This window comes from Triturus cristatus, chromosome 3_1 (assembly GCF_964204655.1).
Source record: "Triturus cristatus chromosome 3_1, aTriCri1.1, whole genome shotgun sequence".
Lineage (NCBI taxonomy): Eukaryota > Metazoa > Chordata > Amphibia > Caudata > Salamandridae > Triturus > Triturus cristatus.
Genome location: NC_140583.1, coordinates 949,794,282 through 949,813,663, shown reverse-complemented (window position 1 = coordinate 949,813,663; position 19,382 = coordinate 949,794,282). Strand labels below are relative to the sequence as shown.

At 41.4% G+C, this 19,382-nt stretch overlaps 1 protein-coding gene across 1 annotated transcript in view; it reads left to right on the top strand.

Moving 5' to 3' along the window:
* Window positions 1-19,382, top strand: part of FMNL2 (formin like 2) — a 136,577-nt gene that overhangs the window by 47,654 nt on the left and 69,541 nt on the right. The window contains exons 6-8 of the mRNA XM_085646226.1: window positions 6,507-6,581; window positions 14,176-14,286; window positions 16,054-16,203. Coding sequence (XP_085502352.1) covers window positions 6,507-6,581; window positions 14,176-14,286; window positions 16,054-16,203 — 336 coding nt within the window. The remainder of the gene's footprint in view (window positions 1-6,506; window positions 6,582-14,175; window positions 14,287-16,053; window positions 16,204-19,382) is intronic.

Below are 19,382 nucleotides of genomic sequence, written 5' to 3'. Positions count from 1 at the left end.
GTGTCACTCTTAGCCATCTTGCACCAGAGCAAGGAAACTAAATGCTCCAACAGCATCAAAAAGCTCTTTAACTGTGGTGTAATATTTCGAAGCTAGACCAGATTTTGTCAGATTATCTTCCATCTTCAGTTAAGCTTGTTCTATACTTGCTTGGCATGCTAGGTCTTCTCACAATGTTTAACATTTGGGTTTGCTTAGTGACTTTCAGTCTCTCGTTTACTTCTGAAAGTCTATAGTTATAGTCTTCAAAATCTTGGTCAACAGCGTAAATTTGGAGGATTCACCCAGTAGATATGGGAACTAAAATCAATTTATTTAGACACGACTAATTGTTTTTTATCTGCCATTAGCTTCCAAAATGATCTAAGCGTCTGACATAACCATGTTTGGTAGAGGATCAGACACTTCTTTAATGTTCTTGCATGAGTGGAAGTCAATCAAATGAAGTATAGACCTTTGAGTAGGAGTCGGTAGAGTCTAAATGTGGGGTTCTGCTGCATCCAACACAGTTTTATGTTTCTGCTGTGTAAATATACCTTGATATGTTTTTTTCTCAAGTACCCAGCTAATAGCATATCCAGCTACTCTTCTCAGGTGTTCATTGTAACTATGAAAGGAAATTCTGAAAAATAATGCTACAGGAGCATGCCCAGCTATTAATAAGTCGGACAAGTGTTCTATCTGATGTTAGTCAGTGTTCCATTTATCTATTTTAGTGTCATAGTAGCACGTGCCTCTTTTTGACTGTGACCAACAAGGCAATACGTAGGCAATCTTATCTTCCAGGACCTCCATCCAACTAGTCTTCTGTTGTTTTCAGCTCATTAGATGAATACAATTGGACTATTGTCAGAGAGGAGTTGAACTTTCTGTACTACCAAGTCATTTTCTTGCTAGTGACCTGTGGTGAGAAATGTTAAGTGTAGGCACCTTAAAACAAAAAGTGGTGTATATCAAACCTTTTGGATAGTGACAAGGAGGTTCTTCCAGAATGCGATAAGTTCAGCAATTATTTCCAATTGGAAGAGCAGTGTTAAGCAAAAACGTGAGTTCAGATCACTGTTTTAAATGTACCTAGTGTGTTGATTGCACTAAAGTGTTCTTCTCCCACTTAGCAATGCCACCAATTGTATAATTCACATGAGACCATTTTATTTCTAGCAGACATACACATCTCCAAGCATAGGAATGGAGTAGCTTATTTTTCATTGCTTTATTTTGAGCCTTGCGCCCGGGGTCATATTGCTAATGAGTTTATCTACCTGCTTCCATCTTGCATTTGGAATTTACTTTGCCCTACCAGCTTAACTCTTAAGACTCTCTCAGTTTATGTACATTTTACTCCGAATAGCCTCATTATTTTTATGTAGTGAAAGTTTTCTGGGAGAGGAGGCTCAAACTATTTAAAAATGTCACACATTGGTAAGGTATTTTCTTGATATTCCCGATTCATTGCAACGGATGCAATTACTCAAAATGTCCCTTACGTGAATGCAGATGTTGAGTTTGAGGTATAAATCAGGCACCAACTATTCTTTACCATACTCAGCCTTGCATGGATTTTGCAAACTCTTTCCTCATGTACACATTTTTAGTTAATTGAAGTTTTTGTCTTTTCTACCATCCTCCTCACTCACGTTTCCTTGGCCAGACATCTCTTCAATGCTAAACATCCGCCTGCTACACTTTGGTAGCCTAAGAGCCAAATGTGCACTTGAATCAGCAGAAGGTTTACATCAGATGTCAAGTTTAATATCACGAATATTATTTTGGTAACCTCCCCCGCTAGCTCAGCCGTCCTGTGAGAATGTAATTGATGTAGAGCTCTCAAAGCCAAATTGCTTCTCAGTTGGCAGAAGCACACATTTTCCTCTCCTGTGGTTGGCCTTGTAGCATGGATGAACTCTCATCCACTGTCTGGTTGCTGCTGGATCTCAAGGCAGGCATTCATGGAGTTCCGGTTTGTATTTTCTTATTTGCTCGCTGTCTTAGCCTTACTACCTGCACTGGTTTTCTGATTTGGACTTGTTTGATCAGTCTCCAGACCAGGACAGCTTATTTATTTCACTTGCACAGATGTGACGGAGTTAGGACTTTGGAAGCTTCGCCTCTGCTTTCATTTCAAACTTCAGTCCAAAAAAGCTTTTGTCGATCTTTAACTCATCAGTAAAGTAAAACGAGTTGTACTTTAGATGCAAGAATAAAAGGTGTTCAACTTAGTAGATAACCAGGAATTGACTTGGAAAAATCAACATTTATTTAATCCTTATTGCTGTTGAATAGCTACCACCATTGGGGTTCTCTGTGGGTCAGTTCCCCGCCCGGGCACAGGGACTCGTATACCACACTCACCATGTAATCGTCGGTGGCCGAGCATCAAACCAACACAAGGCAGTTTGTATTGCACTATGGTTTTGTTGTCCTTGCCTTTTATCCCTTGCCTTCAGCTCCAGGATTTCCAGCTTGCAATGCTACGGTGGACCTTCATACAAACTGGCGTGGCTTGTGCCAGCCCACTGCATCTGTTTTCTTAAGGAACTGTTGAATATGTCCGATACAGTACAATGCAAACTTATAGAGCCTACAGTGGCTTCTGAAGAAGTGTCCCAGCGCTAGCAGCAGGTGACCGATAAATAGCAAAAAACAAGATTACAAGGCAAATTGGAAAAGAAATGTCTTCAATTTTTTTCTAAAAATGGATTTGGATAGAGCTAACGGAGACCTAGCGGGAGGGAATTCCAGAGCCTTGCCATTGGGTGCACAAAAGATCTTCCACCGCTCCTAGCTTTGCAAAACCAGGGAACTTGAAGCATTGGATCACCAGGATCTAATTTGAGAATAGGCCAGGAGTCTCTTCCTTAGGTAGAGGGGACCTTTGCGTTCAGTAGCTCTGTAGGAAAAGGTAAGGGACTTGAATTGAATCCGTTTCATAACGGGCAGCCAGTGAAGTCGTTGCAGGTAGGGTGACACAGATAAATGCACCGATCTTCAAAATTAGTCGAGCCACGGCGTTTTGAATAATCTGAAAGCACGGAGTCAGATACACCAGAAGGCCCGATTATAAGCTGTTGGCTTAGTCCAAGCTTGAAGTCATCAAAGAGTGAACAATACCCTCTACTCCGAAATAGGTGGTTTACTTTTCTTTGATTGAGAAAAATTCCAAAGTGTTGGTTTCAGAAGTGACAGTTCTGGTTCTCAGCTGTTTTACCACCGATCTGTGCCACACAGGCCCGAGAAAAGCACTCGAAGAACAAGCCAGGCCAAGTGCAGCCATCATAAAAAGGAAGCGGAAACCAGCACTGCAAAGCCAGTAGATGTGGCCTCAATGCCAACACTGAGACCATAAGCATTCATGAATTGTTTGCATGCTATTATATCCTGTATGTATTTATTTTAATTAAGTGTCCCGTACGCCATGTCCCAGTCGCCACCCTTTGTTTTACATTTCCTAGCATGCACGACACTCAAGCTGGAGTTTAGTGGTTTGATGGTTCAAAGAGGTAGCTGCATGTCATAGTGCGAATAAAGCAGACTTACCTCTCTGCGTGCGTCTACCACTTCTTTACAAATTTGGCGACGGTCTTCCATGCATTTTACTGCCTTTTCCCATGGGTGTCCGTGTACCTTAACTGCACACTCTTTAAATGCTGCTTTCTGACAATGGTGTTCAGCTCAGATATACTTTGTTCTTGGAGGTTTTGATCATGTATAATATTAAACACATAACCAAAGCTTTGTATGATCCTTAATGCAATGGTCAGGTGGAGAGTCAATTGAGTCCTTAAGGAGAGTGTGACCTGGGGAAGAACAAATTGCTTTAATTGGGAGGAGTTTTTTAGATTAAAGTTATGGATGTGTCGGATTACACCTGACAGTACTACTGAGAGTTTAAGCTACTTAAAGGTTAAGAGCCTATTTCTTAGTTGTGTCCATAGTGGTTTAACAAGCAGACAACAAAAACAGAAGAAGCATTTCGATAAGTAGAATTCTGTTTCAGATATTGCAGTGGGAGATTGGGTCAGAATCAGAAGACCGGGATTCATAAAGACAGGATATACTAAGCCTGGCAAATCATTGAAGTTTATTAAAGTTAATCCACCAAGTGTTGTCATGCAAGATGCTTCAGTTTGAAATTTGAGAAGAGTATAGCAATGCAAGCAAATTAATAAAATAATTGATAGAGTGTATGTGATGAGCCACGGGGACAATGTGTGTTCAATTTGCGGAAAAAAATTCTGATTCTACTTGTGCAGATTTTGGGGCCTCAGATTTTGGAAGTACACACATGAACAATTTGGCATAGATAACTTGTCGGAGGTACCCTCATCCGATTAATCGCTGAAACCACCAGAGGGGACCTTTGCTTTTATAGTAAAAAGTAATGCCTTTTATGGGATGCCTTCCCTAAAACTTAAATTATTTTTGTAATTCTATTTTCAATCAAAGTAATAAATGTGTTTGTGATATATCTTTTGCTTGATATTCCTTTTATGTAGCCTTAGAAAATTATTAGCACACCTTTCTTTTACCTCAGATATACTTAAGAGTAATTGTCTTAAGGTTTAATTTAATTATTAAATATATCTTTGAAGGGAAGGGATGTGTTATGTCCTGTATGTACTTATAATTAGGTGCCCCGCACGCCATGTCCTGTGTGTCATTCTTTGTTTTACCCTTCTTAACATGGTTGCAGTGTTGATGGGTGATGGCACATACCGTGAGTTACCCAAGGTAGCCTTTTAGAAGTTCCTAGGTGGCTCTGCATAGCCCTGTGTAAATGCATGTTTCTCAATGCACTGCTGTCCCTTTTTGGCAGGATCTTTCAATGTCAAGACAGGCAGGCAAGGTGTAACGAGTAAAACCGATGAGACTTTTAACAGGATTGAGAGGTGGTAGTTGGGCGAAAATAGGTACTGCTTTCGGAGGACCTGTAGACTGAGGCCTGCTTTTGTTGGAAAGCCTAGATGTCCCTTGGGAGTTGCAGGTTGACTTCTGTTGCTTTCTCCAGGCCATAACACATATCCATACCTTGTCAAGCACCAGATTACACTGTGCATTCTTTGAAGGACAGGGTGTGGTTACTCCAACACCCATGTGCTACCACTACAATGCCAAAGTGTTTAGAGGCATTTCGGGTCAGTATTAGATCCAGTTGAAACCGTATATATACTAGCGAAATTCCCAAATTTAGTTCTTTGTGGAATTTGGGAACATTTCTCGAAATTGTATAACACAATTTAATAATTAAGTGTGTTCCTTGCGTAAACGTCGTACGTGAAACCTAGTGGGAGACAGGTTTGCAGAGCAAATATCCCCTAGCAGTGTGTATGAAAAGCATTATGGGTTAAGTCATTTAACTTTGAAAACTGCTAGATGTGCAGTGCCGTTACACTATTAGGGTGTAATAACACTATATAAGTCTCATATTATAATTTAAAAGGAATTAATAAATTATCTTCCACCACCTTGGCTCCCTCTACCTGCATGTCAGTAAAGACCCGCATTCCTTATCGAATATTGTTAATCCCCAGGGACCCCAAATCGCACTTTATACCATACTGACATAGTATAATGTTACATATTGGAACAAAAACGCCTTTGGAGTCTCCTGCCTTGAGAGTTCTAACTAAAATTCAGCACGTTGAAGTGTATGACCGATTAATACTTAAATCATTTAGAACCAATAGATCTTGCTCACCAGAAACAAAGCTGCGTCCACAGGCAGTATTTGAGCTGTTTAATCCTGCACTGTCAGGTGAGGTACTTTGCTTTAATAGGATATTTTATACGTGGTGCGTTTGGTGTTGGGATGTCAGCTTTTATGGCCGTAAGCTTCTTTCTGTCAACAGTCTGAATTTGGAGGAGACCATCTTCCTTTGTGCTTCATGGTTTCACTTCTTGGGTGGTCCAAGCGGGAGAGCCTGTGTCATGTTCAGTTATATACACATAGCAGAGTTTAATAGGCGGCAAATGCACACTGATGAGTCCACTTAGTGTGTGTTTAAATTCCCTCTCAAATACATTTAGCAGGTGTTTAACATGTAAGGGGTGGGCCTGATTTGAATGCTGTTTTGGACACAAGCCTAGAAAGGAGTTTGCCAAAAGTTTAATCTTAGTTTAAACTCTGTAACATGATATCGAGTGGTATCCTTGAAGGGCAAGACTTCCATCGGCTACTGCCAAAGTACGAACCAGACAACCACCGGCATGCAGTGCCAAGATACTACTGAGACATTCTTGAAGGACTTGCAAGATGAAGTCCTTCTCCTAATAAGACACAGTTGTTTCTGGAAGTAAACAGTGTGACTGGCAAATCCATAGACATTACAGTGGAGTGTGCCGAGTGTGTGTTTGCGTGAGCGGCAGAGCCGGTCTGTGACCATGAAGGAATTTGAACACTTGTGAAGGTTTATATGCAATGTTTGTGCTTCAACTCAGTTAAAAGCCTTCTTAGCTCTCTCTGTTTGCTCAGTGCTGCTTGACAGCGTTGTTCTTTTGCTCCCCAGGTTTGTGCTGAGAAGCAGCGCTTTGAAAAATTGATGGAGCACTTCAGGAACGAGGACAATAACATCGACTTCATGGTAAGCAAAGCTCAACGGAGTGTGTGACAAACAGCAGTAACACTGATTTCCTCTCTAATAAACATGATGTAAAAAGTCTTTATTTTTCTTCAGGAATAAGAGAATCCCACAGTTCAAAGTAAATGGCCAGAATTTGTGTCATTATCACATTGCTTCTTGTGGGTAAGGTGGAAGAGAGTATGTCTCACCCCTAAGTAAGCGACAGTGCTTTTGCTTGCGCTGTATCAATTTTCTCCAGCCTGGAGACAGATTAGCCCATGAGTATTTAGTGTTTTTACATTTTTGCCTTTCAATGCACTGCGCCTGTCGTGGATGAGGCATCTAAAAGGAGTCTGAGAACTTCAAAAAATGTATAATACAGTGTACAGGTTTGAGCTCTTGTTAAAAGGAGCAACATGGAGTCTAAGAAGCGGCATCTATTTAAGGAATGGGCAAACAAACATCCCACAGTCTCTTCTCCGCGTGGACCTTGCCACTGACTTTAGATATTCACCTAGTTCACTGCCAGTGACCACCAATAGAACAGATCCATCTGATACCCATGTTGAAAGTGGAAAGTTCAGTGCCTCGAATATGTGCTGGGGGCAGACCCCCCTTGTAGCAATTTGCCTCATGTGGGGGTTGTCATGTTTCAGATCCAAACTCTACCTTGATGGCAACTTAAGAATACACAACTCAAGAACAAAGTCTTGCTTTATGTGTAGGGCATGATATGCGAAGGCTATCTGTTGATTATCCAGGAATGCTCACTGCATAAATAATGATTATCCTCCAGTTGAACAAGTAGCTTTGTATTCGAACCCTTATCAGCCATATTGTTTTTGATGATTCCCTTGCACTTTTTTGGCATCATCTTTAACAGATGTGCGACACTTACTGTTCAAAACCCCACTCACTAACGGAGCTTTGCCTTATTTAAGTCGTGAAAGAATTGTCTTTTAGTGGAGTGCCTCAGAATGAGGCCCTGTGCCCGGGACTCCGAAAACTAAATGTATAGGTGCGCTTTTGATGAACGGCACAATGAACATGCATTTTTGTGATGGTGAACTGAGTCTGATGTTTTTGAGGTTTGTAAGAGTTTCTTTTAAACCCTATAATTGAATTTCAAGACAAAAGGTATGCTCTCAGTCAACACCTAAAATTTATCCATCTGACTTGACTACCAGTACACGCGCCCATGGGAACCTCCTTTCTCCCTCCTGAAAGGAAGTCTAGGAACAATTTGTTTGTCTTTTTGATCCAGAGGTTTCCCTTAAACGTTTTAATGAATAATTAACTCCTAGAGTTTCCAGTTCAGCTTCTTTCTCCATAACATACTTTAACTAACATATGGCCCTGCAAGGAGTTTTCAGACAAGATCACTGGATTAAGATATGCCCGAGCCCTGTCAGATAGAGAAAAAAACATCTAAAGGCAGACACTTCTTTTCTTAAAGGCACAGTGGTGTCTTCCACGGCCACCAAATATTGCTCTGCTGTGACTACTCCCCCTCCCACTTACCAGCAGTTACTACGGTGGTATTTACAGCAAGTTCTAGCAGAACCTCTTCTAAAAATGTTCTTACTTTTTACAGCCGAACATTATAAAGCCCTCCATGTGGTGAGCAGTACCGTCTGCTGCTCCGGGTGTTTAGGCCTGGAGCTCTACAGTGCTGCTCAATCACCACCGCACGGGCAGGTCTTCCAAAAAGACTCAGTAACCGAATCTGACCCCTGATGGAGGCACACCGCTAGAGTGTGCCTTAAAATGCAAAGTCGCTCTGTGGCTTAAGCGTGTCCTTAACCGTGGATTGAACCAAGCAATGTATGGTTGAAGGCTAGCAATAGTGAGGCTTTCAATTGAATATACAATCCTTCTTCTTTAATTGGTGTTAGTCATTCTTTTATTTATACTTAATTGTTCAGAACAATTAATACTGAACCAATTCAATACAGCATATAAGCAATAATAACCGAGTAGCTCGGTTCTGGACATTGGTCTAACACATACAGGATTTAAAAGCATCACTAATTGTTTAACGTTGTTCAGGCCTTTCCATCAGCCAGCATATTCATCCAAATATGTTATCACCAAATTAAATTTTTCCAAATGTCCTCCCATTGTCTACAGTCTCTTTATAGACTCCGCTATAGTTTCTGAAATTTTTGACCGAATAATCATAGAGTTTTCGTTGTCATGGTTTCTTTTGTTTTTGTTTTTTTACACTGGACTACCCTAGCAAAAAAAATCTATTCTAGATGAGAGAGGCTGTGACATCTGGAGGCACTTGTAAAATACAAAGTAAAGATTTAATGATGGCAGGGTACATAAATTGCACAAGGCTGTTAACAATTCCCAGGAGCTATCTCTTTAAGTTCTGAAAGGAAAACTGGCAAAGTTCATACTAGTGCCAGTGAAATTTCGTGATTTCCTCACCTGCCATCTTAATGATGACAACCTGCTACCAGCACACAATAGTAACACTAACACATCTCTTTGACGCAAGTTCTGGCACCCTCGTCAGTAATATTACGAATTGGCTCAGTACAAAACTCTCTTTGAACTTTGACCATGACCAGCTAAGTACCCTGAGGCGGAAGCCGGGGTGTCTGTGTTGCTGCTAGACTTGCGTGTTTTTTTAATCATTTTAAATTACACTGTGTTTCTTGTGTGTTTTTAAAAAGACTTAAACACTTCTTAGTCAGCTGCTTGGCTCTTTTGCACTAACAGCGCCGAGGGGGAAGACCAAAATCCCTACTCAGCGTCACTGCACCCACGTGACTCGGGGCCACGCCCACCCACGTAGCCACGCCCACTCCTCTATTCCCTCTTTATCATGCTCACCACTCGACAGCGCAGCGGTCGAGCGCAGCGGGCACACCATCAGCACGCCGAAGACACGCCAAAGACTAGCCCGTCTGTGCCCGTCCATGCCAGGACGGGGCACGAGGCCAAGGCTCCCACTCCCACTGCACCCTCTAGGCTGGTAAGAACATCTTCTGCTCTGAAAGCGTTGCGCCCCAACCTCAATCTGAAGTGCTCTCTGTTCAACCTTCACAAAGTTGGAACTCATGTTTGCTCCGAATGTAACCTATCTACCACCGTATACCAACCCCACCCCGACCCATCTAGGAGACACAGGAAATGCAAACTGTTACGTAAAAACGTGTCGCCAACATACGTATTTTATAGTACAAACTGTCGATCATTGCCCAAACATAAGCATGATATCTTCAATCTCCTTGCCGAAAAAAGTCCTAGCGCTGTTTTCTTAACTGAGACATGGCTGCATGACAGCGCCGGCCCGGATGTTGCTATTGCCCTCCCCGATAACTATGCCATTGTTAGAATAGACAGGGAAAAACAGGTAGGGGGTGGGATTGCTATCATTTTTAACAGAGAATTCAAATGCACTTTGGAATCTGTATCTATTCCAGACTGTGAAGCGGGTCTTTTCAAAATCTCTTTGAACCCTAATTTTACAATGTCAGGCCTTCTGATTTATCGACCCCCAGGCAACCCTTCTCAATGGGTATCTAACTTTGCAAATTTTATTACTCCCTACTATATGTCATCAAGCAATTTTTCCCTGCTGGGTGATCTAAATCTACACCTTGAAGATCCCACTATCCCTTCATGTTCTAATCTGTTGGAAGACCTAGCTGCATTCAATTTGTCCATATTAAATTCCAGCTCTACTCACATAGCGGGCCATTTGTTGGACCCCATAATATCCAACATCAGGGAACTTACGTACATTGCCACCATACCTTCTGGCTCGTCTGACCACCATCTTATTAATTTTAGCATTACTCTTCCACCCCCCCCCAGTTTGGAACAAAACACTAATGTCACTTTCAGGAAAAATTGGAAGTCAGTCGACATCGATGCTTTAAACGCGGCACTAAAACATAACCCTCCAAGCCTAAACTCCAACATGGACCGCGTAGCATTTGAAACACAAAACTGGCTAACAAATGCAGCAAATAATTGTCTGCCCTCTACTCGCACCAAAGGGAGTAGGCATCGTCCTCCAGCCCCATGGTTTAACGACAGCCTTAAAATAGAAAAATCAAAATGCAAAGTACTAGAACGCAAATGGCGTAAAAAGTACGACCCTAATGCCAAAAGAAGCTATCATGAAGCCAGAAATCATTATCATGCTGCCTGTACAAAAGCGAGAGCTGCTTTTGTCTCTAAAACAATTATCGAAGCAACTAACATGCCTAAAACTCTTTTTTCCAAAGTTAAGGAATTGGCGGGCGCACATACCACAGCTGTTGCACCCCCACTAAGCACAAAACAATGCCAGGCGTTAGCTTGTTTCTTTACTGAGAAAATCGATAAAATTATCTCAGACATCAAGACAAACAATTCTGATTCTGATCCTCCTCCTCTTTCTGACCCATTTTTGCCTCAACCCACTGCTCTGGGTGAAAATTTACTGGAAGCCTGGCCGACTCTTTCACTAGAGAAATTGAAAGGAATCCTAAAAACTGTTAAATCCGGCTCCCCTAGGGACCCCATCCCTATTAAAATTATTAAAAAGTTGGATGACCAGTCTTTGGAAATCATTGCCAATCTCTTAAACTTATCCCTCGATCTCGCCACTGTCCCAGCCTTATGGAAGCATGCCATGGTGACGCCCCTTTTGAAAAAGCCTACTGCTAACCCAGAAATAATGGCCAATTATAGACCTATATCTCTGCTCCCTGCTTTTTCTAAATGTCTTGAGAGACACGTACACTCTACTTTAGCCATTTTTGCAGAAGAAAATTCCCTACTCCATCCCTCGCAATCTGGCTTCAGGGCTGGTTTCTCGACTGAAACCGCCCTGTTAGGTGTCACTGAACACATCAGAAAACTTCTTGATCAAGGCCAGACGGTCGCACTTGTGTTATTGGACCTAAGTGCGGCGTTCGACACCATCTCCCATGAAACGCTTATTAAAGAGCTATATACAAATGGTGTAAGAGGAAAGGCTCTGGATTGGATCAAATCCTTCCTGGCAAATAGAACCTTTCAGATCGCATCTGCACAAGCCGTGTCAGATACCCTACCTGCATCACATGGAGTGCCTCAGGGGTCCATCCTGAGCCCTCTGTTTTTTAATATCTATCTTAAACCTCTGGCAGAATTTGTTGAAAAGTTAGGTCTAACGCTTATGAATTATGCCGACGATACCCAAATCATTTTTTCCCTATCTGAATCTTGTCCCCACTCCCCGTCGTTACTCAAGGAAGGACTATTAAAAATATTGAACTGGATGACAACAAACCAGTTAAAATTGAACGGCGACAAGACGGAAATACTGATTTTGGGCAAGGATCAAGTTCTCTGGAATCCTGCACATTGGCCGGACCAGATGGGCACTTTTCCTACCCCGGTATCCCATGCTCGAAATCTGGGCTTTATATTGGACAATGCCTTATCCATGGACAAACAGGCCAGCAAAGTAACCGGCCTTTGTCTCACCATAGCTAAATGGTTGAGGAAGATCCTGTGGATGTTGCCAGTGTCAACGCAAAAGACCGTAGTCAATGCCCTTATCACATCAAGGCTTGACTACGGCAACATCCTCTATCTGGGCGCAAATAAATCTGTGATCGGACGACTACAGGTAGCGCAAAACGCTGCGGTCAGACTCCTCTGTAACATTCCGAAGAACTCTGGAGTCTCGAACCATCGTCGGAATCTTCATTGGCTCAGGATAGAGAGCAGAATCCGTTTCAAGGCCCTGAACTACATGTTCAGAATAAAAGCAGGAATAGCACCAAAATATCTTCAATCTCTTGCCTGCCTCTATGTGCCCAAGAGAAACCTCCGGTCACAGACAGCAGCCTGTTTCTGCATACCAAGGTTTAAACGTGCAAGAACAGGTGGCAGATCTTTTGCCTATCTGGGACCCTCCCTGTGGAACACGCTTCCCCCCGGTATCCGGAAGGAAGAAAACTACTGTAGGTTCAGAAAGCTTGTAAAGACCTGGCTGTATGAACAATAACCACTTAACAGTCATCCCTTCCTCTATCCTCAAGCTAGCTGTGTCTAGGCGCCGGGAAACCCTTCTTGGGTAGCTGTTGCGCCCTATAAATTGATAAAATAAAATAAATAAATATACAAAACTCTCTTTGAACTTTGGACCATGTTTCTCGCCCCAGAGGGATGAGGCTGGGGTCTTGCCTTCTTCAGTGCACAGCAAGAAAGCTCTTCTCATAATTGCTGTGGTGCTTCACACATGCAGGTGGAAGGGGTGACTATCGTCCATGCAATGTGTACCTTCATTTCTCAGATTACACTAATTGTTGAAAAGACATAACCTAGGTCTTGCCTTTTAGTTGCATAAGTTTGGCTTCCCAACCCCCAGCTGTCGTAGGAGCTCTGGTCCCCAATAGAATCGCCTGACCTGCAAATTGCTCTGAGCTTTTTATTGCTCCTTATTGGTCATTTTAAAAGGCTGGTTCCCCTAGTTCTATAACATCGAAATCTCCCATCGTGCAGCACTCGTGAATCTAATACACACAGTTTCGAAGCATCTGACTGGAACATTTTCCGAAATGAAGTTGAGGAAAACCTCTGATTTCCAACCCTGCCTCGTTTGTTGGAAATCCATGTACTTCATACCAAAGTGTTTTTTAAGCCCCATGTTTCTCCTTTGTCTTTCAGTAAGAGATTCTATAATGGGCTTTCTGTTTTCAGTTTTGAAGCTGCAAATCTTTCTGACCTAGTTGATAAAAATCCAAATCTGATGTAAACAAACCCAAAGGCCCTTGTTTGTTCCATGTTCTCATGAGCACCTCAAGCCAGTGGGCTCAGTGAAAATGAAGTGTGCCATACTTAAGTTAATCTGGACATCTCTTCAACAAAGAGAATCAAAGAAGCCTGTCTGTATACATAAGTTTTCTTTTATGACAAACGTTGGGTTTTCTTTTAAAACAAAATATTGCTTTAGCTTTTGTTATATCTCACGTGACTTCTTTAGAAAAGTGATTTCATGGGTTAAACATGAAAAGGTGGGAATTAAAGAGGAACGGGAATTTTGTTTGGTGGTGGTAAAAAGCAAACCTCTGAGTCGATTCACAATGCTTTTTCTGTGAGTAGATGTGATATCTTTGACGTTCTTATAAATTTGCGCCAGTAAATCACACCTATTGATGGAAAATCCTTTTGATTGCCAGAACGAATGCAGTGATATTTTCCATGCTAAGCAAAGTAACACCTTGTCTCCCTCCATCCCAGCACCAGGCACACCATCCTGTAGCGTCTAGGAGCAATCTAGGCCCGCTTGATGCCCTTGGTGTGATCGAACCTATCGGGGTATTGTTCTGTGTTTGAAAGAAGCCTGAAGAGGGCATGTGGGATGGAGGTGTAGAGAGTAAAAATCAATGTATAGGGCTGACATAGTCTCAATAACCTTAGCAATAGTAATTATATATGATTACCAACCAATTCAACCAATAGTTTTAAATATAATTGATACTTTATTTATGTAAGAAGTTACCATTGTTTTCAAATGGCAAGTTTGTATTTTGGAATCCAGTATTTACGGTCATTTTGCAGAATTGTCTGTTTCCCTCCCATCTGTTCTCAATTGTTTGCTTATTTGTTTGTCTTTTAGGTGGCGTGCATGCAGTTCATCAACATTGTCGTCCATTCTGTTGAAGATATGAATTTTCGAGTTCATCTGCAATTTGAATTTACAAAACTGGGACTGGATGAGTATTTGGATGTGAGTATCTTTTAATTGTAATCACCTTTAATCCAATGGGTGAGCATTTTCTATGTCATGCTTCTTTGTTGTCCGCAACTTAGGACTGCAGAATAACAATGTTTCACTATTATTAACTGAAAGAGCCCAACCGGTGGATGATGTCAGACTAGGTCTAAAAACCCAAACTGATATCATCAAAGAAAGGAACATTGTAGAATGCCTTTTATTGGTGAGTGTTAGCAACACCGGACTGGGTAAAGATAACTCTTTTTCTCTACACTGGAGGGCTCTTAAAGATGCAATGTTGGGAGATGGAAAATGAAATGGTGCCTTTCTTGGTGCAAGTGTTTCATTGTAGGTGTGGTACTGAGCTTCCAGACCTCTTTTCCAGCAGAGTGATAAGATAAGTGTAGTACAGAGTCCCTTTGTGTATATTATACCCGTTCCATGAGTGTTTAGGATACAGGTATGTGTACAGAGGCCACTGGTGCGATTGAAATACCACCGCCTTTTCCCGGTCCTTGTGGAGCACGGTAGGTAGAATGGTGTTGAGGCCCAGTGCAGTAGCACACTGCATCTTCAGCACTCGCTTCTACAGGCTAGTATTTTGAAGTTGCCCTACTTCGACACAACCGGTAACCTTTTTTAGTTTAATGACATTTAATTTAATTTAGTATACTTTAGATTAGGATTAGGGTTAACGTGATGAATAGGACAGGTTTATTTAGTTTAGGTTTGGCATAGAATATGGCCTTTTTTATTTACATTATTTACTGGGTTTTTGTTACATTATGGCTACAGTAAGGCTAGTTGAAAAATCATTGAAGTAAATCTGATTCAGGATTAGATTTAGGCCTACTCATGGCTGTTTTGAAAGTGGTTCGAAATTCTGTTAGTTTGGGCAGTTGATCAATCAATCAGGGGTTTTGTAAAGCGTACTACTCACCCGCGAGGGTCTCAAGGCGCTGGGATGTCAACATAGTTGTGATTTCAGTATACAGAAGATGACATCAAAGTAATGGCTTAGCTAGGTGAAATTATTAAAGTGATGGTATTTTACAGTAATGGCCGTTGAGGTAAAGGTACCCATTAAATTGACATTGTCATGAGTAGTTTCTGGCACAGGCAGTGTCATGGTTGGTATGATGCAAAGCAAGTGTGCATTAAATATTCAATGTTCCTTTTGTGGAGCAAGCGCACTACAGGCAGAGTATGGAGATGGTGGCACACAGCCAATGGTTCACGTTGCGCGCTCCAATGCTTTTTCTTTTCCTGGCTTATCTTTTGAATTAAAGGTGTGACACAGAGACCTCAGTATCTATAAAATGACATTTGCTTTATTACCATGTGTAGCCTGGAGGGTGCAGTCAATAAATAATCTGCCATTTTCCCTTCCTGCGGCAGGTGTAATGTAATGCTATTGGATTGCTACTGAATACTCAGTATTTATGGAATGCGCTGTCCTACTTGATTCCTAGTGCAGGTGTTTGATGTGTGATGTCTCTGCTACTCTTCAACAGAAAACAACAGTTCCAAAAAAGTACTTATAAGACCTATTGCAGACGTTAGTAAAGTCCGTGGATGTTTGATGAGAGTGGTCCATGCGCTGATGCGCTGTGTGCATTCATTTTATTAACTCCAGTGATATATTTGGCACATACCTACATTCAAGTAAATATAAAAGCCTACCAGAATATTGTGTACCTTCCCTGTTTCAAGATCCAGTAGTCTGCAATGGATTGTTTGTCTGTATAACTCACTATAGTGCATGTTTCTGACTTTTAGAAGCTGAAACACACGGAGAGCGACAAGCTGCAAGTCCAGATTCAGGCATACTTGGACAACGTGTTTGACGTGGGTGCGCTGCTTGAAGATGCCGAAACCAAGAATGCGGCACTGGAAAGAGTTGAAGAACTGGAAGAAAATATTTCTCATGTAATTTCATATCATAAAGCTTTTTGCTATTGCTTAACTATTGCCAAAGTCTTGTGGGCAATCCAAGCTTGCCCAGCTCTGACAAACACTGCAGCCTGCTTACAAATAGAGAGGAACCTCACGTTTAATATCCTGTGTAGACCCCTTGATGGGTGTGGGGGCTGCCAAGAAAAGCATCTAGATGGGTGGCAAGTGCCTGGTTGAAACTCTTTCCCGCTTACTGAGTTTCTCACCATCAAAGCCTAAAATATAATTGTCAAAAGATGGCGGTGTTTAGGGCCTTTGGGAAGCATTTTAACCCTCACGTGACATATTTATAGTTATGCTTAGCAACTTACTTTTAATCAAAGAGAAAACTTCCTGTTCCAAAGAGAGGCTGAAGCGTGACCAATAAACAAACCTGTTCTCCACCCTTGTCAGCAGGTCATGAGAAGGACCCTCGCCTTCATCTTCCTAGCACCTAAATGGATATAAATGGGCCTGGTGTTAAAGCACTTTAACAAGCATAGACTGTTTGAAAAAAAAAATGCTTTGCAATAGTCTTCACACATGAGATTTGTTAGATTGATCATGACATCTCATCCCTGGCCTCAACCCTTCATCGTTGATGTGCACTATAAAAACTGGAGTCCAGCCACATTCCTTTGCACATCGTGCAACCAGGAAGTATTGTGTTTCTTAAAAATAATCCTGTTTATGCACTGTATTTTCAAATGCCAATTTAAAACCCATTTGCCAGACTTCTCCTTTTACTTAATTACTAAAATAGTCCTGTTAGAGTGGGGACATTGAGAGGAAGGAAGTATTGTTGATCACCCAAGGTCTGTCTATGTTGAGGGCACAAAAGCCATGCATTTAGCTTTGAATTTCTTTTGTTGTGTCCCATGGGGTTGGTGCAGGGTAGCCTGCGTTTTTGTGGAGTTTGGACTCCGGGTTAATTTGTAAGGGAAGTTAGATACAGTGCCAGTGTGCCCAATTGGAAAAGGGCTTAGGTGCGGGACCTCAGTTAGTTCCCTTATCCATCTTTAATGCCGTTTTTTAAAATCCAAACAACTGCTAAGGTGCATTTCAGATTGGGTCATTGTTCGGCAGTTCCGAGGCATGTGTACTTGAAACTCTGCTGCCAAGCTCTGCGCTCTTTGTTAAGTCGGAAGACAAATTGGCAACGGGAAACCAGGATTAAAATATCGGCTTCCTCGCTTAACCAGATTGTGCGAGTTTATTCAAATCTAGTTATTTCACTGAGTCTCATGTTCCTAGGTTGAAAGCACCTTGAAGTAATTCAGGTAAGAGTTTGCACTTCTCAAAACCTTTTTGTCGGTTGTTGAATAGGCAATAGTGTTGCTCTATCTACTACAACAATATTGGTCAAATTGCATCAGTCAGTATTTTTAGTTTTTTTAGTTTTTTTACAGAAAGAAAAATCTGTGTTAATATTTTGACAAAGTAAACAAAAATCATACAAAGATTCTTCCTGTTGCAAAATAACACCGACCATTGCAAGAAGAATGGTAAAATCGCACATCATTTCCATATATGGTAAGGAGTCAAATAGCACCGCCCTGAAAATTAACAGCACATGAACAGTTTACGTAACCCTGCCCTTGGTGTTCCACATGATTGGTAAAACACATTGTACTGATTTTATTTTAGTACAAGTCCAGATGCTTTCATTTATCAGGCGGTGCCATAGAACGGCATTATGCAAGACGTGTAAATCTGTTTCCATACACTGTGAGCCTTTTTGTAATTTTCAAAACAATAAGTAATCATCACCAAAGCCCTGTGTCTGGCAAGCGCCTTGAAACAATTCAATTATGCGTTGCCTGCTATACAAAGCCTATGAATACAATAATCCAGTAATGGCTGCTAATAAGATGTGGGTTAATTTTCCAATGCCATACTCATGCATGTTGAAAACCGAAGTATGCGCTATGGTTTTAATAATTTTCAAATAATCTTGCATTTTGGGAATTGCTGGATAAAAAGCATGCATTAAGCGTCCTTACTTTATTTTTGAGCAGTACACATAGCTGTTACTGTTTAAGAATCCTTGAGTGGGGATTCTTTTTAGAAGTAGTAATTATAATTTCTGAAGGGATCATTTATTTACTGCCTGGAATTATTTTTAAAACGGGATATTGCAAAGATCTCAAAATAATGTTCTAACCGCTGCCAAGGTAGGATTCATCCCACGCTATTTGCTAAGTTCACAGTTTTACTGACCTTTTTTATGGGGTTGTATGGTGGCTTGACCCTGCTGGTGGGTGGTTCTGAGGCACTTCTATCAAAGACGATCTCTTTGTAAACTATTACCTTTTTATGGCGCAACTTGGTTGGCTGGCATCTAGAAGCTTGGCAGACCCCATTAGAGTAAGGTTCTTTGAATGCAGGCAGTCTATTCCTATGCAATTCTGTTTTACCGGCCTCCCAGATGCATCAGTTTCTCTGGAAATCTTGACATTTGCCGGACGAGTCTCTCTCTAAAAGGTACTAGGATTGGAAGTGGGTACCAAATTGGGTTGCTGGGTGTGGTAGGGTTGGTAGGTGCACGTGGGCTACATAGACTCCTGCACATTGAATACTCCCTCTGATCTGGGAGGTGGAGAGATGTGGGCTGGGCTTTGCTTGTGCTCACAACCCCTGCCTGGACATCCCTCAGATTTATCATGTTTTGGGTCACACTCAATTAAACTGGATGTGGTGCTGTTGGGCCTGGCAATTTTAGGATTGCTAACAGCGAATCTCTGGTGATTGGTTGCTGCAGTAACCCAAACAAAGGATATTCAAAACAATGCAAACTATGAATACAATGGTCCCTAGATGTCAATTGAGTGTCATATGATCAAAACAATTGTGTGTATACATTTTGTCAACCTTCATGCTTCAGTTGCGATCTACGCTATACCTACAGTAAGCACAATCCCTAGGTGGGTGATGGTTTTTCCTTTTCTCTTTAATTCATATACTACTAATAAAGACCAGAGTCGCCCGGTGAATGACTGTTTGACTCTTGCAAAGGTTTGTGGTCAATCATTGTGATGATTTAAAACAAGATGATATGTAATGCAATGAAAACAAATCGAATGTATGCAGATGTGTGTGGCATTATATGATTAATCATAGTACAGATGGTGCAACCGATAAAACCATTTGTACCTTTAAAAAATATAATGATT